General features: G+C 31.8%; 1 protein-coding gene across 1 annotated transcript in view; it reads right to left on the reverse strand.

Annotated features, from left to right (window-relative positions):
• LOC140440801 (PI-PLC X domain-containing protein 3-like) overlaps positions 1–15,600 on the reverse strand; it is a 29,214-nt gene extending 13,614 nt beyond the window's left edge. Inside the window, exon 1 of the mRNA XM_072531164.1 lies at positions 15,287–15,600. Coding sequence (XP_072387265.1) covers positions 15,287–15,389 — 103 coding nt within the window. The 5' untranslated portion in view covers positions 15,390–15,600. The remainder of the gene's footprint in view (positions 1–15,286) is intronic.
• Positions 15,601–19,864: the final 4,264 nt, after the last annotated feature.

A 19,864-nucleotide genomic window follows, 5' to 3' on the forward strand; every position in this document is an offset into this window, starting at 1 on the left:
GACGACTCTATTGAAGACAATGAAATCAGCTTATTAGATGGAAATCCTGTTGCTGTTGTCGAAAATTTTCAAATTATTGACAATGAAAACGATGTATAATTAATATTATATTTTAATTTTATTATATTTTTTAATGAAAATTAATTATATATTGCTTAATGTATTTCACTGTAATAAAACATTCAATAATATAGTCACCACGTATATTAAAAGAAAAATTACATTATTATAGCATTGTAAAAAATTAATTTTAATTCTTTTAATTATAATATGTCTATATAAAAATAATTAGAAATATCTTTTTTTTTTTAATAAATTGTACGTAATATTTGTATTGAATTAATTTTTTAAATTTAAACAAATATTTCTACGCGCCGCACGCCTGTATCGCCGCAACCGCTGTACACACTTAGCGGTAGACTGCTCGAAAGGCATATTCGAAATATTTGGGTCCACGTTTTTAGCAAGATAGAAAAAAGTTATCCTTGTCAAAATATTCTAACTTGTACTCGACGGTTTAAAGATTATAAAGCTATTTGTAGAATTGCAATTCATTTAGTAGTTTTTTAGAAAAAAAATCCCAAAAATCACTAATTAAGGCATTTTTTCAACAAAAAAATGTAAATAACTCGAAAAGGAAGCATTTTTCGAAAAATTATCAAGAGAGAAAAAGTGTTTATTTTGATGAGATACACCTAAAAAAATGATTCCGAAGCGGTGAATTCGGTGAAATTGCTTTTTTGTATAAGTTATTTGTTAATAATAATTGCCGGCCCACTTGTAAAAATTTAAAAAAAATACATTTCATCTTGGAAAAATATATAGAATCGAATAAAAAAGGTTTGGTTCATTAGAAATGCAAAAAGAATTTTAGTCGGTATATTCTGTTTCTAAGCGTCTTTTGAGGGGTAAACCGCTCGCCTATAATGAACAATGGTATGTAGGAGCTCCTGATAGTGAAACCAATTTTTTTGCTGTCCTAATGCATGAAATTGGGCATTCTCTCGGACTAGAACACAGCAATATTGACTCGTCTATTATGTATGTTTGGTATCAACAAGATGTAACAAGTTTCGGTGATAATGATAAAAAGTCAATGAGTATTCTATATGGACCAAAAACAGCTCCCTCTTACATACCAACAACAACACCAATTAGGCAAGCGCAAACAACAATTTCGCAAAATAGGAGTCATGTGCCAAAAACACCTACAATAAAACACAGGACCTATTTGCGAGCAACACCTGCAATACAAAACATATGTCTAATTCAGTATCCCGATTTCATGTTTCTAGCTACATCTCCTCAGTTTTTAAATTATCGAATGTACGTTGGATCTGGCCCGTATATATGGAAGTTTGATTTAAATGAGATGCGCCTTCCAGCACATCCTGAATTAATTACCGATTATCTTCCCAAAGAGTTGAGGTCTACGCACGTTTCATACGTTTTTCAGAATTCCGAAGGACACTTGGTAACTATAAGCAATAATCAGTATTACGCTGCATCTTTTCTCAACTTAAAAATTCAAAAACGTTTTATGTTTCCTTCTATACCTGCGAGGTCCAAAATAAATGCCTTGTTTCAAGCAAACAGCGGCCAAACGTATTTATTATACAATGACAACTCTTATATCTTGACAACTGAATTTAATGAAGCTGAAGATGTCTGAAACCGTGGACCAATAATTATCTCTTTCCCCAGGCTACCAGATAAAATAATCAGCATTCCGCTATACAGATGGGTTTATTTACGTTTTTTCAGAACAATACCTATTATACGTATAGCGAATACACACGTAAAGTTGCAGCAGCAGGAACGTTTAGCTGGGAACTTTTTGGAATACCCTGCCCTGACGAGGGCCTATTAAAACAATTAAAAACTTTGTTAAACAAAATTGTGACTATATACGAATAAAGGTTGCTGGGCTCCTTCTTAATGGTTGTTCGTTTAATAAAACATACATTGTTTATGTTGTTGTTGTTCTTTTATTTAAATTCCATTACTCTATGTATGTCAAGCGACGTCTTGCGTTGACTGACACATAACTGTTACGTCCTGCGTCGAATGTCACGTCATTTCACGTGATATTTCACGTTCTGCGACGACTGTCACGTTCTCTTAGACACTATACGAAAAAGAAGAAGAAAAATGTTCATACTGAACGTTCACATAAGTCAAACGTGTGTGTCTGTGTCACCAACGCTTTCATCTGACACCCCATATGTCAAAATCAAATCAATAGTAACGAAGATACGTTCTAGCGCCCATTTGCAATGCCGTTATCTTTGTTTTCTGTCTCAACGTATTTACCGTTCCTTTCCGTTCCAACGAGCCCTCTTACGTCACGATCGGACCACTAGAAACTTTCCAACGAGCCCTCGTCGTCATCCTACGTTAAGCCGTTTGGCACTTACGACCGGGGGTTGCAGGGGCTGCGATTTTTATGGGGTGTGCTCAAAGACCTATAGCCTATCTACTAATAAAACTTTATTTAATAATAGGCAACTCAATAAAGTAATAAACCTACCAAATTTTTGCAGTTGGGTGAATCTCAATGAAACATATTGCATTAAATTCCTTTTTGTCAGAGTGTCAGGAAATTTTGTGCATAAAAATGATGATGTGGAAATGAAAATTGCATTATTTACCAAGGAAAATGCTAAATGAAAAATGCAAAGAAAAACGATAAGTTTGTAATTCATAAATAATTGACGGAAATACGTTTAATATTAATACTTGCTGATTTTTGCGATCACAGGACACGAATATAATGACTATGAATATGGTGCAACTAGGCTTCATCTCCTAGAGTTTTGTGGAAATCTGATACAAATCAACGCAAACTTATCACTCAGGGGTTTTTGGTATCGCTGAATACTAATATTATGTCTTAGATGGTGTGCTAGGCTCCAGGTGCCCAAGACGGACCTCGTCTCGTTGAGTTTTTTGGAAATTCGATAAAAAATTAGTACAAACTCGGTGGTTTTTGGGTATGTTGAACACTAATAACATGTCAGCGATAGTGTGTGGTACGTGCACTTGGTTCTTCGTTATAATATCAGTGTAAGTTCTTAACTCGGGGATTTAGGGGTCGTTGGATACTAATATGATGGTAGCGATAGTGTGCAAAACATCTGATGACTAGAAAGGGCCTCATCTCCTGTAATTTGTGCATCTAATTGCATTGCAGACGATCTTAAATACTCGTGATTAACAAGGTTGTAGTAATTTTGTATCTAATTTCGACAAACTTTAAAAAGACAAGGACCAGGTGCACCAAGTGCCCCGGCGTCCATCGCGGTAATGATATTAGCGTTCAGTAACTCCAAAATTCTCAAATATTAACGTTGAATTAATTTCCGTTAATTATTTCCGACTTAAAAATTTACCCTTTTTGTATCATTACTTCGAAATGCACTTTATTAAATGTATTTTCCTTGTTCAATAATGCAATTTTCATTTACCATTCATCGTTTTTGATGACACAATTTCCTGACACCCATACGAATCGAATTCAAAAAGTTTTAATGAGATCCAACCTACTGCAAAAATTTGGTAGGTTTTGGCCTTTTTAATGCTTCATTGCCTCGATTATAACACAACATTCAAACTGCATCTTTATTTGTGAAAATATTAATTTTAATATTATAACTGTATTTAACAGTTTACAAAATTTGTATAGATTTCAACGTTAATAACAACTAAATCGAATATATTGCAGCATTAGTTGGTCATAACTATACAAAGCAAATCAAATATAACTGCAATTAGTTTGAAATGGATTATTGTAGAGCGACATGCTTTGTGAAAATAATAAAGGAAATAATTTAATAATAAATACGTCACTTACTCAATTATTTTAAACGTGAGTTAATAGAGTGACTTATTTTAGATCACTTTATCACTCACTACACAATAAATCACTCACAAAAATATGAAATTAAGTAAACGTGAGTGGGTGTGACTGGGAATGAAAAAACACTCACGCACCCATCTTTGAAAACACTGGTAACTAGTTCTGAAAGAAGCATTTTTAGTAAATCCGAATAAAATGATACTTGTTTTATTTACTAATAATAGTAATTTGACATTTCAATTCCGACCATGAATTTTGGAAGAGGTTAAGTATCCCAAATTTACGGTTTCTTAGAGATATAACTACTTATGCTAAGTTTGGTGGTACAAAACAGAGCAGAAAAAGGCAATAACAAAAATACAAAAGTTCAAAGACTAGCTTGTGTGGGAATTATGTGCACTTGTCCCACTGAAGCCATAGAAGAAGGTAGTGTTAGAATTACTCCTCTACATATTATGTATTATGCCTACGAATTAAATTTTTACGTATATTCTAACGATATTTTCAAAAATGCTACAATATAAAGACCTTATATTTTACATATCGTTACCATACTGTAAAGTTAGGCTTTTCTATATTCACAGTAACTGAAAAGTGGTACTTTTGTTTTAGAAGTGGTTTTGACTTACAAGAATCATTTTAATAAATAACATATCAACAAAAGTAGATTCTATCTTTATTGATCCTCCAGGCTCACATGTTTTAACCCAGTGGTTCCAAACCTTTTTCCCATGATCGCCCCCTTAGACAGGTTTCACCAGTTATGAATACTACAATCGCCCCCCCACCCCCCTCCCACCCAATTAAATTGAAACAAATAATGAATCTATACAAAAGGTAAGTATCCATATTTATTTATTTTTACATTTCGTAAAATGATAAATGGTTATATGTGTGTAAAAGAATTGTTAATGGCTTCCTTGTGCCTGGTGTCTCTCACATAATTTCTTTATGTCTGGCTCAATGTTGGTTAATAACAACCTCAAATCCCCTCTTTCTATTATGTCGAGCCTATTTCTTTGTCTGTTTTTCAATATACACACAGAACTAAAACCTTTCTCCAATAGATATGTTGTGGGGAATGCCAATAATAATAATTTGATTGCATTTCACAAGATTGGATACACTTCTTTTATCCGCGGCCAAAATCTTTCGTACCCACACTCCCGAAACAAACTTTCAATTTCAACATCATGTCTCAAATCTTTTTTTTTGAAGAGAAGAACATACCGTTGAAACTTCCACGCTGAAAGGATTGATAAACCAAGTTGGCACTTTCAGACTAGTCAAATCTTGGAATCGGGACTGCAGATCTTCTTTCAGTGTTTGAAGGTGGAGGCAGTATGTTTGAAGATCCTCAGAATTACCACAAGAACATTTCAAGTTGGGAATTTGGTGCATATTTTCTTCTCTCTCTTCTCTGCATATTTGCTTCAAAAATAGATAGTTTGTCAATGAATGCTCCGACTACTTCCTTCACTTTGGCCATATTTATGTTCTTCCCCTGTAGTTGCAGGTTCATTTCATTTAATTTTTAAAAATATCTGATAAGTAAGCGATGCCATTTCGCTTCTCTCGTAGTTCTGTAATCAGTGTGGGATCAGTAGTATTAAGAAATTCAATAACAGTATCCATGAGACTGAAGAACCGCCTTAAGCAATTGCCTTTAGAAAGCCAGCGGACTTCCGTATGTAGTAGCAATGTATTAAATATCTCATCATTTTCTTCACAAAGTGTACGAAATATTCGATCATTCTTTGGTTTTGCTTTAATTTTATTTACCGCATCTATCACAAGTCGAAGAGAATCGTACAACCTCCCACTCAAATTCTTGGCAGCCAAATGCTCTCTGTGAATGACGCAGTGAACACACAAAATTCCAGGTACTGCTTGTTTCAGATGTGCAATAAATCCCACATGGCGTCCTGTTATTGCTGCTGCACCGTCAGTAGCACAGGCGATCAAATTTAATACGGGAATCTCTTTTTTCTCAAAAAATCTCTTAATGACCTCAAATATGGAAGATCCTTTTGTATCAGTAATCAGACTTCTAACAAATAGTATTTCCTCGGCCATTTCTCCATTTTTTTTTTATATTTAGTTTGATGGCCTTGGCCGAGCCAATTAGCCAGACAAATTTAAAGACAAACAATTTTTACAATCATTACATTTCTCCATTATCGTCAATGAATCGGACATATAACAGCAGCAAAGCTGTACTGTCACTCAGGGTACTCTTGTCAAGTTGCACAGTAAATTCTCTGCTTTTCAATTTGTTGCAGAGAACATCTTCGACATTCGCTTCCATTTCATCAATCCTTCTGGAGACAGTATTATTGCTGAGAGGAACTGCATCTGTTACTTGGCTGGCCTGACATAGTATCAACTATCTCTTTGACAGCTGGGAGGATGAGTTCTTCTCCAATTGTGTGCGGCTTGCCACTTTTTGCTATTAAGAATTATACTTTGTAGAAAGCAAGTAAACCCTTGTCGTTTTTCTTGGTAGCCTTTGCAATCAATGACCCAACAGTAACTCGCCTTTCATACTTTGCCTTGAGCTCCTGTAAACGAAAGAAATACACATTCACTTTAATTATTATAAGTAATGGTAATAAAGTTTAAAAAAGGTTTTCTTTCAGTCTGACTTTTGGTAATAGAAAGTAAAAATAATTATAATATGTTGATACCTAGGTACAGTTACGATCACTAAATAGTTTACACTTTAATTTTTACATTGTAATACTTTTGACGTAAAAGGTGCATTTAAACGGGGTAAAAATTTAAAAAATAGGCTCCTAGATACGTAAGTCTGTAAACTTGTCAATGATTGTAACTGTACATGGAAAAATTACATCCTACAAACAAAAGACTTTTACTCACCGCAAAATATTGGACGGGTCTGTCTGACTTCTCTGGATGAATCGTCTTCAAGTGATCCATAAGACGAGGCGGCTTCATGGATTCGTTTGACAAAGATTTTGCACAAATGAGACACACAATAGATTCTTATTTCCTGACAATTCAATGAATCCATATTTCAAATACTCCGTTGAGTACTGCCGGCACTTTTTTTTTAGGTGCTGACATTTTGAGAGCAAAATAAAAGAGTAATTAATTACAACTTATTGAGAAGGCAAAGAATAAAAACACTATCTCGCAATTCTCAATAAATAATTATATTGCCACGCGTCGACGTCTCTGTCCGAATTCTAACATTGTGACTAATAATGATTCTAATATTGTGACGCCTCGTGTTCGATAAGATCTGTGACTAGACGAGATGTTTGTGTTATTATTACCTGCATTGGTATACATATATTTACTTTTTATTATCCTATGGATATCCGATCGAAAGTATTGTATTTTTTTTTCCTCTTTTCTTATTTTTCTCAATTACCCATTTCTCGTTTTCCGGATGCTAAACGCCCCCCTTATCGCCCCCTTTTCTCTGTCGCCCCCCATATCGGCCCCTTCGCTCTATCACCCCCCTGAATATCCCAAATCGCCCCCCGGGGGGCGATCGCCCCCAGGTTGGGAATCACTGTTTTAACCAATAAAAATACAGGGAATAAGATGACGAAGGGACATTAAACAACCGTTCTGGAAAAAAAAACAACTTAGTGGATTTCTGGTAACCTTCAACAATGAATATGAGACTTTACAATCCCAGATTATTCTCAATATTAAAATCTATCAATACCTCAACTTTTTAAAACGTATTTTGACGATGGCGTTTTACTTTTTTTATTAAAGAAACTTCTCGTTATTTATTATTAAAAAATTTTCAGACCTGAAAGTATACAGAAAATAAAATAAAATGTTTTCGGGTCTGTGAGTATCCATCTGGTGTTGACGGAAAACCTATATTATTGAATTGCCCAAGTAGACATATAAAAGAAAAGGAGAAAATATGAAAATTTTGTCCATTTATGGATTAACTGAAAAATAAATTCTTAGAACATTATCACCCCAGTCGTCAGATTAAGTATGATAAAATATTATGGATGTCATTCTTGTAAGAAATTTATTCGTGGCAAGTCAATAACCCGTGGTTACAAAACGTGGGATTTGAATATCAAATCAGGATATCTAGTAAACTGCGAACTATATCGAAGAAAAAAAAATCATTAAGACCAAAAATTACGAATAAAATTTTGGACAAGCTTTTACGCCTTTCTCAATAATGTTATATTAAAAAAGACTACCATATGACATTTATTTTCATAATCTTTTTATAGTAGAGGACTTGATTTGCTAGAAGATTTAAAAATAGGGCACATTTCGCGAAAATCGTGTACCAAAAAGCTGCCATCTTCGGCACATAAAATGCCTAGTACAGGAGCAAAGAGAACATTATAAAACAGCGCATGATACTTTCACAAAAAGGCCGATGGTAAGCTTCGAGGCTAGGAGACTTAGGCTAAATCTGATAAAAGACCTTTTATATAAAAGGATCTGAACCGCATGACGGATAATACATGTTATGATGGAACAAATGAGTCGCTATATGCAGAAACAAGTCCATTTTTCCGTAAATTTGATTTTTGGAAGAATATGAGTATACACACGTAATTACATTGCATTACAGCAAAATAACAAATGTCCATATTTAGCTTATCTCTCTAACGGATAGTGTTAGATTTTCGAAAATTATACACTTATTTCCTAATCATGAATGTGTTGCTTGTGTGAGTCCATTTCAAAAGGTGAAAGAAATAATAAGTTAGACTTACTCACAATCAATTTAATTTAACTAATCGGACGACCGGTTTCGCTTTCTATAATATGCAAAGCATCATCAGGTCACGATACAAAGTTAAAATGCTGAAAACAATAATCCCATATTAGGGTGTTGTCTAATAAAGATAAAAAACATAGGTAGGTGATATAAATTATATAAATTACAGTAATTATGCCAATATTACATGTCTGTGGTTTTATAAATGAATAAAAATAATAATAATAAGATGTTTAAGCAGACAAGGTAAGACCCACAAATTGGTAACATCGTCTATTAAACTGTAATGAATCAATAAATAAATAAACATTACTTACATGCCGGTACTCTATTAATTGATGGTTGAAAGAACATGGTTCAAACTATCTTGGATTGTTGATTGGAGAATTCAGGTTAACTATTGTAATTGTTTAACGGTAAACTGGGAAGTTCTTGAGGAGACAGATTTTATCCAATGAAGTAGAGATAGGTGGAATGTATTGTTTGTTTTATGAAAGTAATGTTCTATACCATTAATTTCTTTAAAGTTATTTAAGTTTATTCTAGAGATATATTTATGAAATGTGTGTTATTTATTGAGATTTTATGTTTTGTTCTGGAAGGTGACAGTTGTAAGACAATGAATAGGAATGGATGTACAGATTGTGTGGGTGTGCAATTGTATAATCATGTAGTTATCAAAATTTCTTTGATAAAGTTGTTGAAATATCTGGCAAATTACTGCAAAGTCCAGAGATTTTTATGTTAAAATTAAATTAAGACACTTTTACACACACAGAAACACACAGAAAACACTTTAAAAAACGGGGGACGAAACAAACATTTAATTTAAAATAAAAGGAGAGGATTTCAAAAGGACTACATTTCTTACTAGGAGACAATGAGTTTTTTATGTGCTGTATATCAGAATTTTAGAGGTAAACTTGACAAATGTAGGTTAAAGTGTGACAGTTCTTCTTCTATTTTAATTGCTGTAAGTTAAGTTATCCAGTTTATCAACTGGATAACTTAACTTACAGCAATTAAAATAGAAGAAGAACTGTCACACTTTAACCTACATTTGTCAAGTTTACCTCTAAAATTCTGATATACAGCACATAAAAAACTCATTGTCTCCTAGTAAGAAATGTAGTCCTTTTGAAATCCTCTCCTTTTATTTTAAATTAAATGTTTGTTTCGTCCCCCGTTTTTTAAAGTGTTTTCTGTGTGTTTCTGTGTGTGTAAAAGTGTCTTAATTTAATTTTAACATAAAAATCTCTGGACTTTGCAGTAATTTGCCAGATATTTCAACAACTTTATCAAAGAAATTTTGATAACTACATGATTATACAATTGCACACCCACACAATCTGTACATCCATTCCTATTCATTGTCTTACAACTGTCACCTTCCAGAACAAAACATAAAATCTCAATAAATAACACACATTTCATAAATATATCTCTAGAATAAACTTAAATAACTTTAAAGAAATTAATGGTATAGAACATTACTTTCATAAAACAAACAATACATTCCACCTATCTCTACTTCATTGGATAAAATCTGTCTCCTCAAGAACTTCCCAGTTTACCGTTAAACAATTACAATAGTTAACCTGAATTCTCCAATCAACAATCCAAGATAGTTTGAACCATGTTCTTTCAACCATCAATTAATAGAGTACCGGCATGTAAGTAATGTTTATTTATTTATTGATTCATTACAGTTTAATAGACGATGTTACCAATTTGTGGGTCTTACCTTGTCTGCTTAAACATCTTATTATTATTATTTTTATTCATTTATAAAACCACAGACATGTAATATTGGCATAATTACTGTAATTTATATAATTTATATCACCTACCTATGTTTTTTATCTTTATTAGACAACACCCTAATATGGGATTATTGTTTTCAGCATTTTAACTTTGTATCGTGACCTGATGATGCTTTGCATATTATAGAAAGCGAAACCGGTCGTCCGATTAGTTAAATTAAATTGATTGTGAGTAAGTCTAACTTATTATTTCTTTCACTTATTTCCTAGTTAGATGGCATTTTTTTTTCTCACCTGTGATAGGGATTTTGCAACTGTTAAGAGAAACTTGAGAAAATTCGATATAACTTTTACGCTCTTTCAAATAACAAAAATGAGTATAACCAGCAGTAACATAAAAACATTTTCTGTAAAAGAAGTAAAAACAGAAGATCTGATGAATTTTAAAGACTGATGGCCTACTTTATATAAGAAAAACTGCATATCAATAACAACAGTTATTTCACAGTTTTCACAGTTTATTTACAAGAGTGGAGAAAGGGGGATTGTTGCTGCTTCCTACTTTATATATGGCGCCTTCAAACATTTTAGCTGCAAAAGCCTAGAAAAATTGGTATTGTTTTAGTGTCGAAACCTGCACATCCATTAGGAAAAGTGTCCATCAAATTGAAAAAAATGGAGGACATCAAAAAATGTTTCGTATTTGTTAAAAAACAATACAACGAATTTTATAATTTAATACTTCGTTGGCCTACTACTGTTAATAATTAACTGTTGAGAGTTTTTTGTAAGGTTTATGAATAAAATTTAGCGTATGAGTAGAATTTATCTATTAATTTTATCAATACTAAGCAGAAACCTCATGTGTCCCCTTAAAAAAATGTATCACATAAACTTCAACTTTTATTTGTAAACTAAAACCATTATTGTGCGGTGTGAAAAATACCTTAACCTACCATTTTTAGCCATAAAATATCTGAAAAGAAGCGTGGAAGATGTGCTGTAGAAGTCTGTTATTCCAGCGTTCACACAATTTGCAAGAAGTATGATCTCACATTATTCATTCTGTGCTTTTTCATTTTCGATACAAATAAAATGAAATAAATAAAATAAATAATAGTACGAGGGTTTCACGCGGGACAGCGGGACGTGTAATAGATTCTTGTCCCGTTTCGCATCGCGTCCTTTTCCATATGTCATGTACCGTGTCCTTTCCCGTGTAACGCGGGACGTTGCGCTGTCCCGCAAAGCTAACTTAATTTTTTATATAATGATATAAAGACAAATTTATTATTTATATTTTTTTCTGAGCATATTTTGCTTTTACAAATTGTCTTAATAATTAAATATCAAAATTATATCTTGAGAAAAATTTAATAATTACTTTAGTTTCCATAAGTGACACCTCTTCTTGTACAATGTATTGTGTAAAAATTTTACACTAATGCCCAAAATTAACGCACCACCTTAAATGTACCAAAAGTTTGAAGCTATTTTTCTTGTGAACGAATGATTAGATTTTGATGATGTTTTTTTCATATTATAGGTCTATTCCTAGTAAATCAATGTACTAATGTTTTCTAAAAAATATTAACGTTTTACCCGTATACGGGGTGTAAAAATAAAGTTGTGTTTTTTCATCGTTTTTTGCAACATCCTGTGGAATTTATTAGAAATAAACGCTACATCTTATTATTATTTTGAGATAAATTAGTTCTTTCTTAAGATTTTCGTGAAAAAATTATTTCGATATCTCTATTATCAAAGATTATACAGAACTTGAAATGTAACAAGTTTTTATCCACATTTAAAGCAACGAAAACATTACTTACATAAACTTTATTGACATTTAATACAAATAAAGCCTAAGAAAATATAACCTAAATATTCTTTAACAATTGCCTTTTCCCAAAAACACTTAATAACGAGTATTTCCACCTCTACATCTAATTACTTTTTCACAGCGGCAAGGCATACATAAAATCAAGCAGCGTATTTGGTCTTGATCAATTGCATACCAAACTTCTCTCACAATAACTTCTATGTCGTCAAGAGAGACAGGAGACACAAATTCTCATTAAAAGATAATTATTTCCTATGTAAGGAGCAAATGTAACTACATGGTTAGACAAAATGTCTAATATACCTTTCACCTGTTAAGAAATCTCTTCGTAAAGCAACAAGGTCCGTTTGCGCTGTAAGAGATATTCCTCCCCAAACCATTACAGATCCACCATTGAATAAAGTAATAGGTCGTATATTACACTGTGCATAACGTTCTCTTGGCCGTCGATTAACTCTCACACTGAGCTATATAAGCAATACCACGATTCATCAGTGAACAACACATACTTCCAGTCATCAACATTTCAGTCAAGGTGCTCTCTGGCAAATTGTAATCTACTTCTACAGTGATTTACGTTTAAAGCTCTGACTGGTATCCTTATTTGCAGATCTTGTTCAGCGAGACGCCTTTATATAGTGTTTCTACTAATTTGAATATTATGAACATTTGTCACTTGTATTTGTAAATGTCTCATTGTGAGAAAACTTTCTCTTAAAGCACGAAGCCTGATAAACTGATCTTGTCGTGGTGTTGTAAGTTTTTTTCTTCTTTATCCACGCCGTTTCGTATGGTCGTTTGTTTGTCGAAAACGTTAAATTGATATTGTAATATGAAATACCCCTAACCTCAAGCCTATTTCACGATAACTTAAGCCTACATCAGCTAAAGTAATTGACTGAACACAATCATCTTGGCTCAGATTTCTTGAAATTAAATGTTGAATTTTTACAATTCAATAAAGTCACGTTACACTTTGAACGTACTTTTATTTTTTGACAATAAAGATATCGATGATTTTTTTACGAAAATGTTGAAAAAAAAATGAAACTTTTTTAAAGTATTAAGATTAAGATGTAGCATTTGCTTTAAGTAAATTCCACAGGGTGTTGCAAAATAAGATGAAAAATCAAATTTATTTTTACGCCCCGTATCTAGGTGAAATGTTGACACCTCCCAGAAAACAATAATACCGTAATTACTTAGAAATAGCTCTGCAATGAGCAAAAAAATTTATTGAAATCCAATCAAGGATACACAAGAAAAATAGCTTAATAATTATGGTAGAGTTGAGGTCGGGCGTTAATTTTGGAGAGTAAAAAATCACGCAATGCTTTGAAAATACTTTTCTTTTTTGATAATAAACGTATCGTAATGATTTTTTATAATTATTAATAAATTATTATTAATTAATATTATTATAGTCATTAACTAGAAATATACCTACAATGTGAAAAATAAATCATGGAAATCCAATTAAGGGTTCAGAAGAAATATAGTTTTAAAATCATGGTCCATTTTAGGTGGTGCGTTAATTTTGGAGAGTAGTATATTTGCTTTGAGTTTCTCTTATTTAAATTGTTTCAGATACTATACTATGTAGTTTCATTCACGCAACAATTCAATTCGAAGTTTTTAATGTTTTATTGTAGTACATTTTTGAAAATTTAGACCAGAGGGGCAGGTAAAAGATGCTCCACCTTCTAATTTAATATTTTTTTTTCATTCAATATTATCTTCGGTTAGACTAAAAATTGCTGTAAGGTTTCTTGTTTTAACTACAATGTTGGAATTTTACTAGATGAACCGATGCATTAATTAGTGATCAGTGTAGTAGTGTCTGGGGACTCGGGAGACTGAGACCTCGGAAGCCCTGAAGAAGACATCAAACAGGATTTTGAAAGTTCCGCGCAATAATCGACCCGGTTCAACTATTGAATAATGCTAATTTAATAGTAATACTTACTAATAACTAATACTAATACTTACAGTAGTATTAATCTTAGCTTTAGGTTTATTAGGTTTAATTGTACTAACCGCGGAAATTTCTCGGAATATATATATATATATATATATATATATATATATATATATATATATATATATATATATATTCTATAAGTATTATTTAATTAAATTAAAACATATTTTATCTTTTGGTTATTACTGGACATAAAGTTTCCTCATGGTCAAGCCGGCTCTGGAGAATACTCATCAATTTGTCACTGAAATTGATGAGTTAACCCTGGCCAAACATGCTGGGATGGTTGTCTTTTCAATATAAGATGTACACGGTTTTATATTCTCGTTCTTTTGCTAGATGTCGATCCAGTTCATCATCAAGGCGCACACTTTTCTTGTACAGTAACAAAATTTTGAGACAGTACTCGCCAATAGAGGACACAGAAGAAGATGCGACTTCTTGGTTGCTTCCATTTTAAGGCTTTTCTTTGATATTTTTTACATAATTCTTTGAGTTTTGGGTCTGTTTCTCGTTTCAAGAAACAGACCCATCCAATAAATCGAAAGCTAGGTATTTTTCGCACATATTGCGGAAGACTCTGAAGTCTTTAACTTGGTCCCTTAAGCTGTCAAGGCACAAACAAGAAATGTTTGTAATATGTGCGAGGGCAAAGAGGAATTGGTGGCAACGAGATTGCCCATAGTTTTTCTAAAGGAGGAACTAATGCTTTTTTATCGGACCAGAATCATTCTGTGTTATATAAAAAAACAGAATAGTGGAAAAAGTCCGTAAATAAAACTTAATGAAGCCTACTGAAAAAGACCAAAAGCAATAAAATAGTTTATTGTGATCTCCGGTTTGCTAAACAAAAATACTCTGAAAGCCTTAGAAGACTGAATTCAGATAATCTAAGGCTGTTCTCACTGAACATTACTCATTTAGATTATATGATCTTTGTAAAATGGGCAAAGTGATCAAAAATATATCCTAACAAATAAAAATTCACCTGAATTATAAATATAGTTTATCAATTTATTTTTTATTAGTCATTATTATAAATTTAAAACTAAAATAATTTTTTCAATAGTAGAACAATTTAATATTTATAAAACTATCTTACCTGGGATAGAAATATTAGCAATAGGTATTTGCCGCACACCTTGCGGTAACCGCGACATCCAATTTTCTAAATCGTCGGCCAAATCTCTAAACTCGTTACCCATTCTAAAATTTTCTAGGTTAAGAAACTCGAGTTATTGTTTTGTGGTCACCACCAATTATTACGAACTGACAGTTGTCTCCGTCTATTAATACTAAGATCAGCTTCATTACTAATCAATAATTATAAACAAACACACTTATACTTATGATAAAAAACGTCAATTAAGGTAACAAATAAATTTTTACAAAAATGATAAACACAATTACCACGTGACACCAATTCTAATAAGTAACTGGTATGCAAGGTTCACTTAATCAATGTAGAGATGGGTTCGTTAGTTTATTTTCGTTATTTTTATGTATTTACATTTTTAGACTCGCACTAATTTAATGTTAGTCCAGTCTGGTTATGCAAAAATTATCAATTTCACGGCAAAATTTTTCGCAAATATCTAAAGCTTTTAAGACATATGTGGGGGTTACTAGATGACGAATAAATAAAAAGGTACTAGTATTTTTACCTTGCTTTTTTTTTAACACTAATTTATGGTTGCAATTTGATTTTTTGTCTTTAATTTTTTTTTCTTATACTTTAAATAAACAATATTTCTATCATTTTTTTATACAAGAATATCGTATATTATATATATTATTTTATTATTTTATATTTTATTTTTCCGTTTTTTCAATTAAAATTGATAAATAATTTACGGAGATATTTGCAAAAACGCAGTTTTTTTGCACTAATTTATAAGTTTTATTAATTTTTTTTACAAAATAAAATGTTATTAATACATTTGAACATCGAGAAATTACGTCTATTAAATTTGTGAGAAATTTCTTCCCGATCGGTCAAATAGTTTAAAAGTTATTTAATTTATTTATCACCGAGGCTAATTATTTAAACTATTGTACTTGCCCTATGAATGATGCTAGACACATTTAGTATCATTCATAGGATTTCATAGGACTCTTTAAGACTTAAACTATCTCAGAAGTTAAATGAATATTGCATTATTATCAAAATTATTTACAAAATAAACGTTTGAAAAAGGGGTATGCTTTTTTACTTATAGACAATAATTGTAATCACTTCTATATTTTTCAAGCTACAGACATGTACGTACAACCATTGGATAGCTGGTAAAAAAACTCACATTAAAAAAAACCTTCTATGACCAATAGGAACGAAGCTAGCGACCATTTAAAAAAAATCATATCTCCATTATTTATAAACATTAAGAAGTTAAATTTGCACAAATTTTGAATGAAAATCTAAATTTTATATTAAAACTTATTTGAAACGAAGGTACTTTCGAAAGATCGACATAGGAAAGTGGAGGGGAAACTGTTTCAGCACCACGCTCCAAAATTTCGTCAGTCTCAGTGTAGTGGCTTTAGAAAGCAATATACAGTAAAACCTCGATATAATGGACCTCTATTTAACGGACCTCGGATATAACGGACAAAAAATCCGGTCAAACGTAAAAAAAAATAAAAACATACTGTTAATATTACACATGCGTCTCATATATGTAATCAATATGGCATAAAAAAGCAAACTTTCGGACATAAAAAAACAAATACAAAATAAATAAATTTACATTCATGTGTGATGTAGGAGAGCATAGCAATCTTGGAAAACGAATGAAATTGGCTCGTGAAACTTCACTGGAAAAAACAATCTTAAAATGGTATGGGTAACAACGTTCTAGTGGGATCGGTCCGAGCAGTCGAATTGAAATTTCTGATAGATATGTGATAGATGGCTCTGGCGCTTTAGTAAAAGGCACGGAATCATGAATAAAAGAATTTACGGCGAAGCTTCAACTGCACCAAAAGAAGAAACAGAACCATTTAGGCAAAAATTAATAGCAAATATAGCAAGTAAGTAATGAAATAATATTAGAATCTCAGATGTACAATGTTGACGAAACTTGTTTGTTATGGCGCGTACTTTGCCTGAAAGCGCACAAGCCTCCAAATATGAAAAATCGGATTCTGGTAGAAAAATCAGCAAGGACAGGATCTTGGCCCTGCTTTGTGCTAACGCTGATGGATCGCGTAGATTGATACCTGTAGTGGATGGCAAATCTCGCAAACCTAGAGTTGTAAAAGACATAATGCATCATATGCCCCTTTCATACTATAGCTCTAAGAAGGCATGGTTCACCTCAGATATTTTCAAAAATTGGTTTTTCAATGAAATTGTACCTTCAGTGAGAAAATTTCAAGAGAAGAAATTGGGAATACCATCAGAAGAGGTGAAATGTTTATTGCTTTTAGACAACGCTCCTGCTCACCCCTCTGAAAATATTCTACGCTTAGAAGATGGAAACTTCAGGTGTATGTTTTTGCCAAAAAACACAACATCGCTTATTTAACCCATGGATCAGGGAATAATTTTGGCATCCAAACGAATATATCGCAGAAAGTTTTTAAACGAAGTAATGGTTGTATTGTACGATGAAGTTAATGCAGAAGATACAAGAGCACAACGTACCTTGCAAAACTTAAGGTCTTACAATTTAAAATTAACAATTTTTAATTTTGCTGCAGCATGGGAGGAGGTGAAAGAGTAAACATTAAAAAATGGTTGGAAGAATTTGTTTGATGGCCAAGATGCAGACATAGATTTAGAAGGGTTGAAAGTTACTTATTTCTGTAGGACAATACATAATAATGCCGGGGAACATGTAGCTGAGGAAGATGTTTTACAATCGCTAGAAGTAGATGAAGGTGATCCTGGGTATAACATCATGACTGAAAGTGAAATAGCAGATGAAGTTATGAACCTTAAAAATGAGGACGGAAGTAAAGATAGCAAACAAGACGACAAAACAAGACTGTTAAAAATGAAGTTTTCAGAGGTACGATCGCATATCGACGATCTAACAACATTTATTGATTATTCATCCAATAGTTAAACTGTTTTTAGAGAGTTGATCATAGAAAAACAGCAAATATGGAAAGTGCAAACGAAACTTGTTCAAAACTTAATTACCAACAGCAAGCGCGTCGATATTCACAGCAACGTCACTTCACGACGAATGTCCGAAGACAATTACTTAAATAGTATATATATATATATATATATAATTATATATATATCTATATATATATATACATATAATTATATATATATATATATATATATATATATACATATAATTATATATATATATATATATATATATATATATATATATATATATATATATATATATATATATATATATATATATATATATAATTACAGGGTACATATATATTTAAAAAAAAAAAGTATTTTGATTTATTTCATATTTTTATATAACGGACTTTCGGCTTTAACGGACCCCCCCCCAAGTAGTCCGTTATATCGAGGTTTTACTGTCGTTATACTTCTTTAAGTAAAATAGTTTGTGTATTTTGAACAAAAAAGATTTAACCATAAACATATTTAATTATTTTTTGATTAAAAATTGTAAGTAATATTTAAAACTATTGAATAATTAATTAATTATAATAAATAATTATAAAAAAAACACGAGGATACACTTTCTTTAAATGATTTAAGATACAGTTACGTCTAACGACGAAACTGATTCTGAAGATGTATATTTAGAGACTGATTTAATAAGTGAAGACAAACAACCTGCAACAAAAATGTTCAGAGCTGACAGTGAAGTCGAATGAATGAATCAAATTTTAACTTTTAAACCAATGTATGTAAAGAAAATAAAAAAAGTAAAGTTCAATAAACATTGAAAAATTTAATAAGACATCACATAAAGTGATGAAAACATATTGTATAAATATCATATTTGTACGAAAAATAGAATAAAAATTAATATGTTAATTATAAAATACAAACAATTATAATTATTATAAGGGATATAATAATATAATGTGTAAAAAATTACCTGAAATTTAATTTATAAAATATAACTATTATTACATCGTTGATATAAAATGAAAAAAAAAAGTTGATTTTCCGGGATTTTCCGAGATTTTTTTGGGGGGTGGGGGTGGAAGGGGGTGAAAATTATGTCGTCATCATTTATACTGCGACAGACTTTTCCAGCCAAATTAAAAAAAAGTAAGTTTTTACGGTGAATTTCAAATGGAAATTTGGAAAAAAAATTCAATCTTTCCAAGGTTTCTGATATTTTCCAGCCAGTGAAAACTATGTAGTTAGTCATATTTCCTCATTATAGATTTTGAAAGATAAGAACATTTTCGAAATCTCAAAACTGACTGTTAGAAGGATGGCTGCTTTTGAGTGCCTGTGAAGTACATTATATTACAGTTACATTATTAAAGATTTTGAAGAACTTCTTCTTCTTAAAGTGCCTATCCGTTCCGGATCTTGGCGATCATCACGGCTATCTTTACTTTATTTATTTCAGCGCGGAACAGTTCAGTGGTAGTCGTGTTATACCACTTTCGTAAATTTTGGAGCCAGGAAATGCGTCTTCTTCCCGGTCCTCTCTTACCATTTACTTTCCCTTGGAGAATCAGCTGGAGAAGGCCGTAACGTTCTGGATTTCTCATT

The sequence above is a fragment of the Diabrotica undecimpunctata genome, chromosome 5 (assembly GCF_040954645.1).
Source record: "Diabrotica undecimpunctata isolate CICGRU chromosome 5, icDiaUnde3, whole genome shotgun sequence".
NCBI classification, from domain to species: domain Eukaryota; kingdom Metazoa; phylum Arthropoda; class Insecta; order Coleoptera; family Chrysomelidae; genus Diabrotica; species Diabrotica undecimpunctata.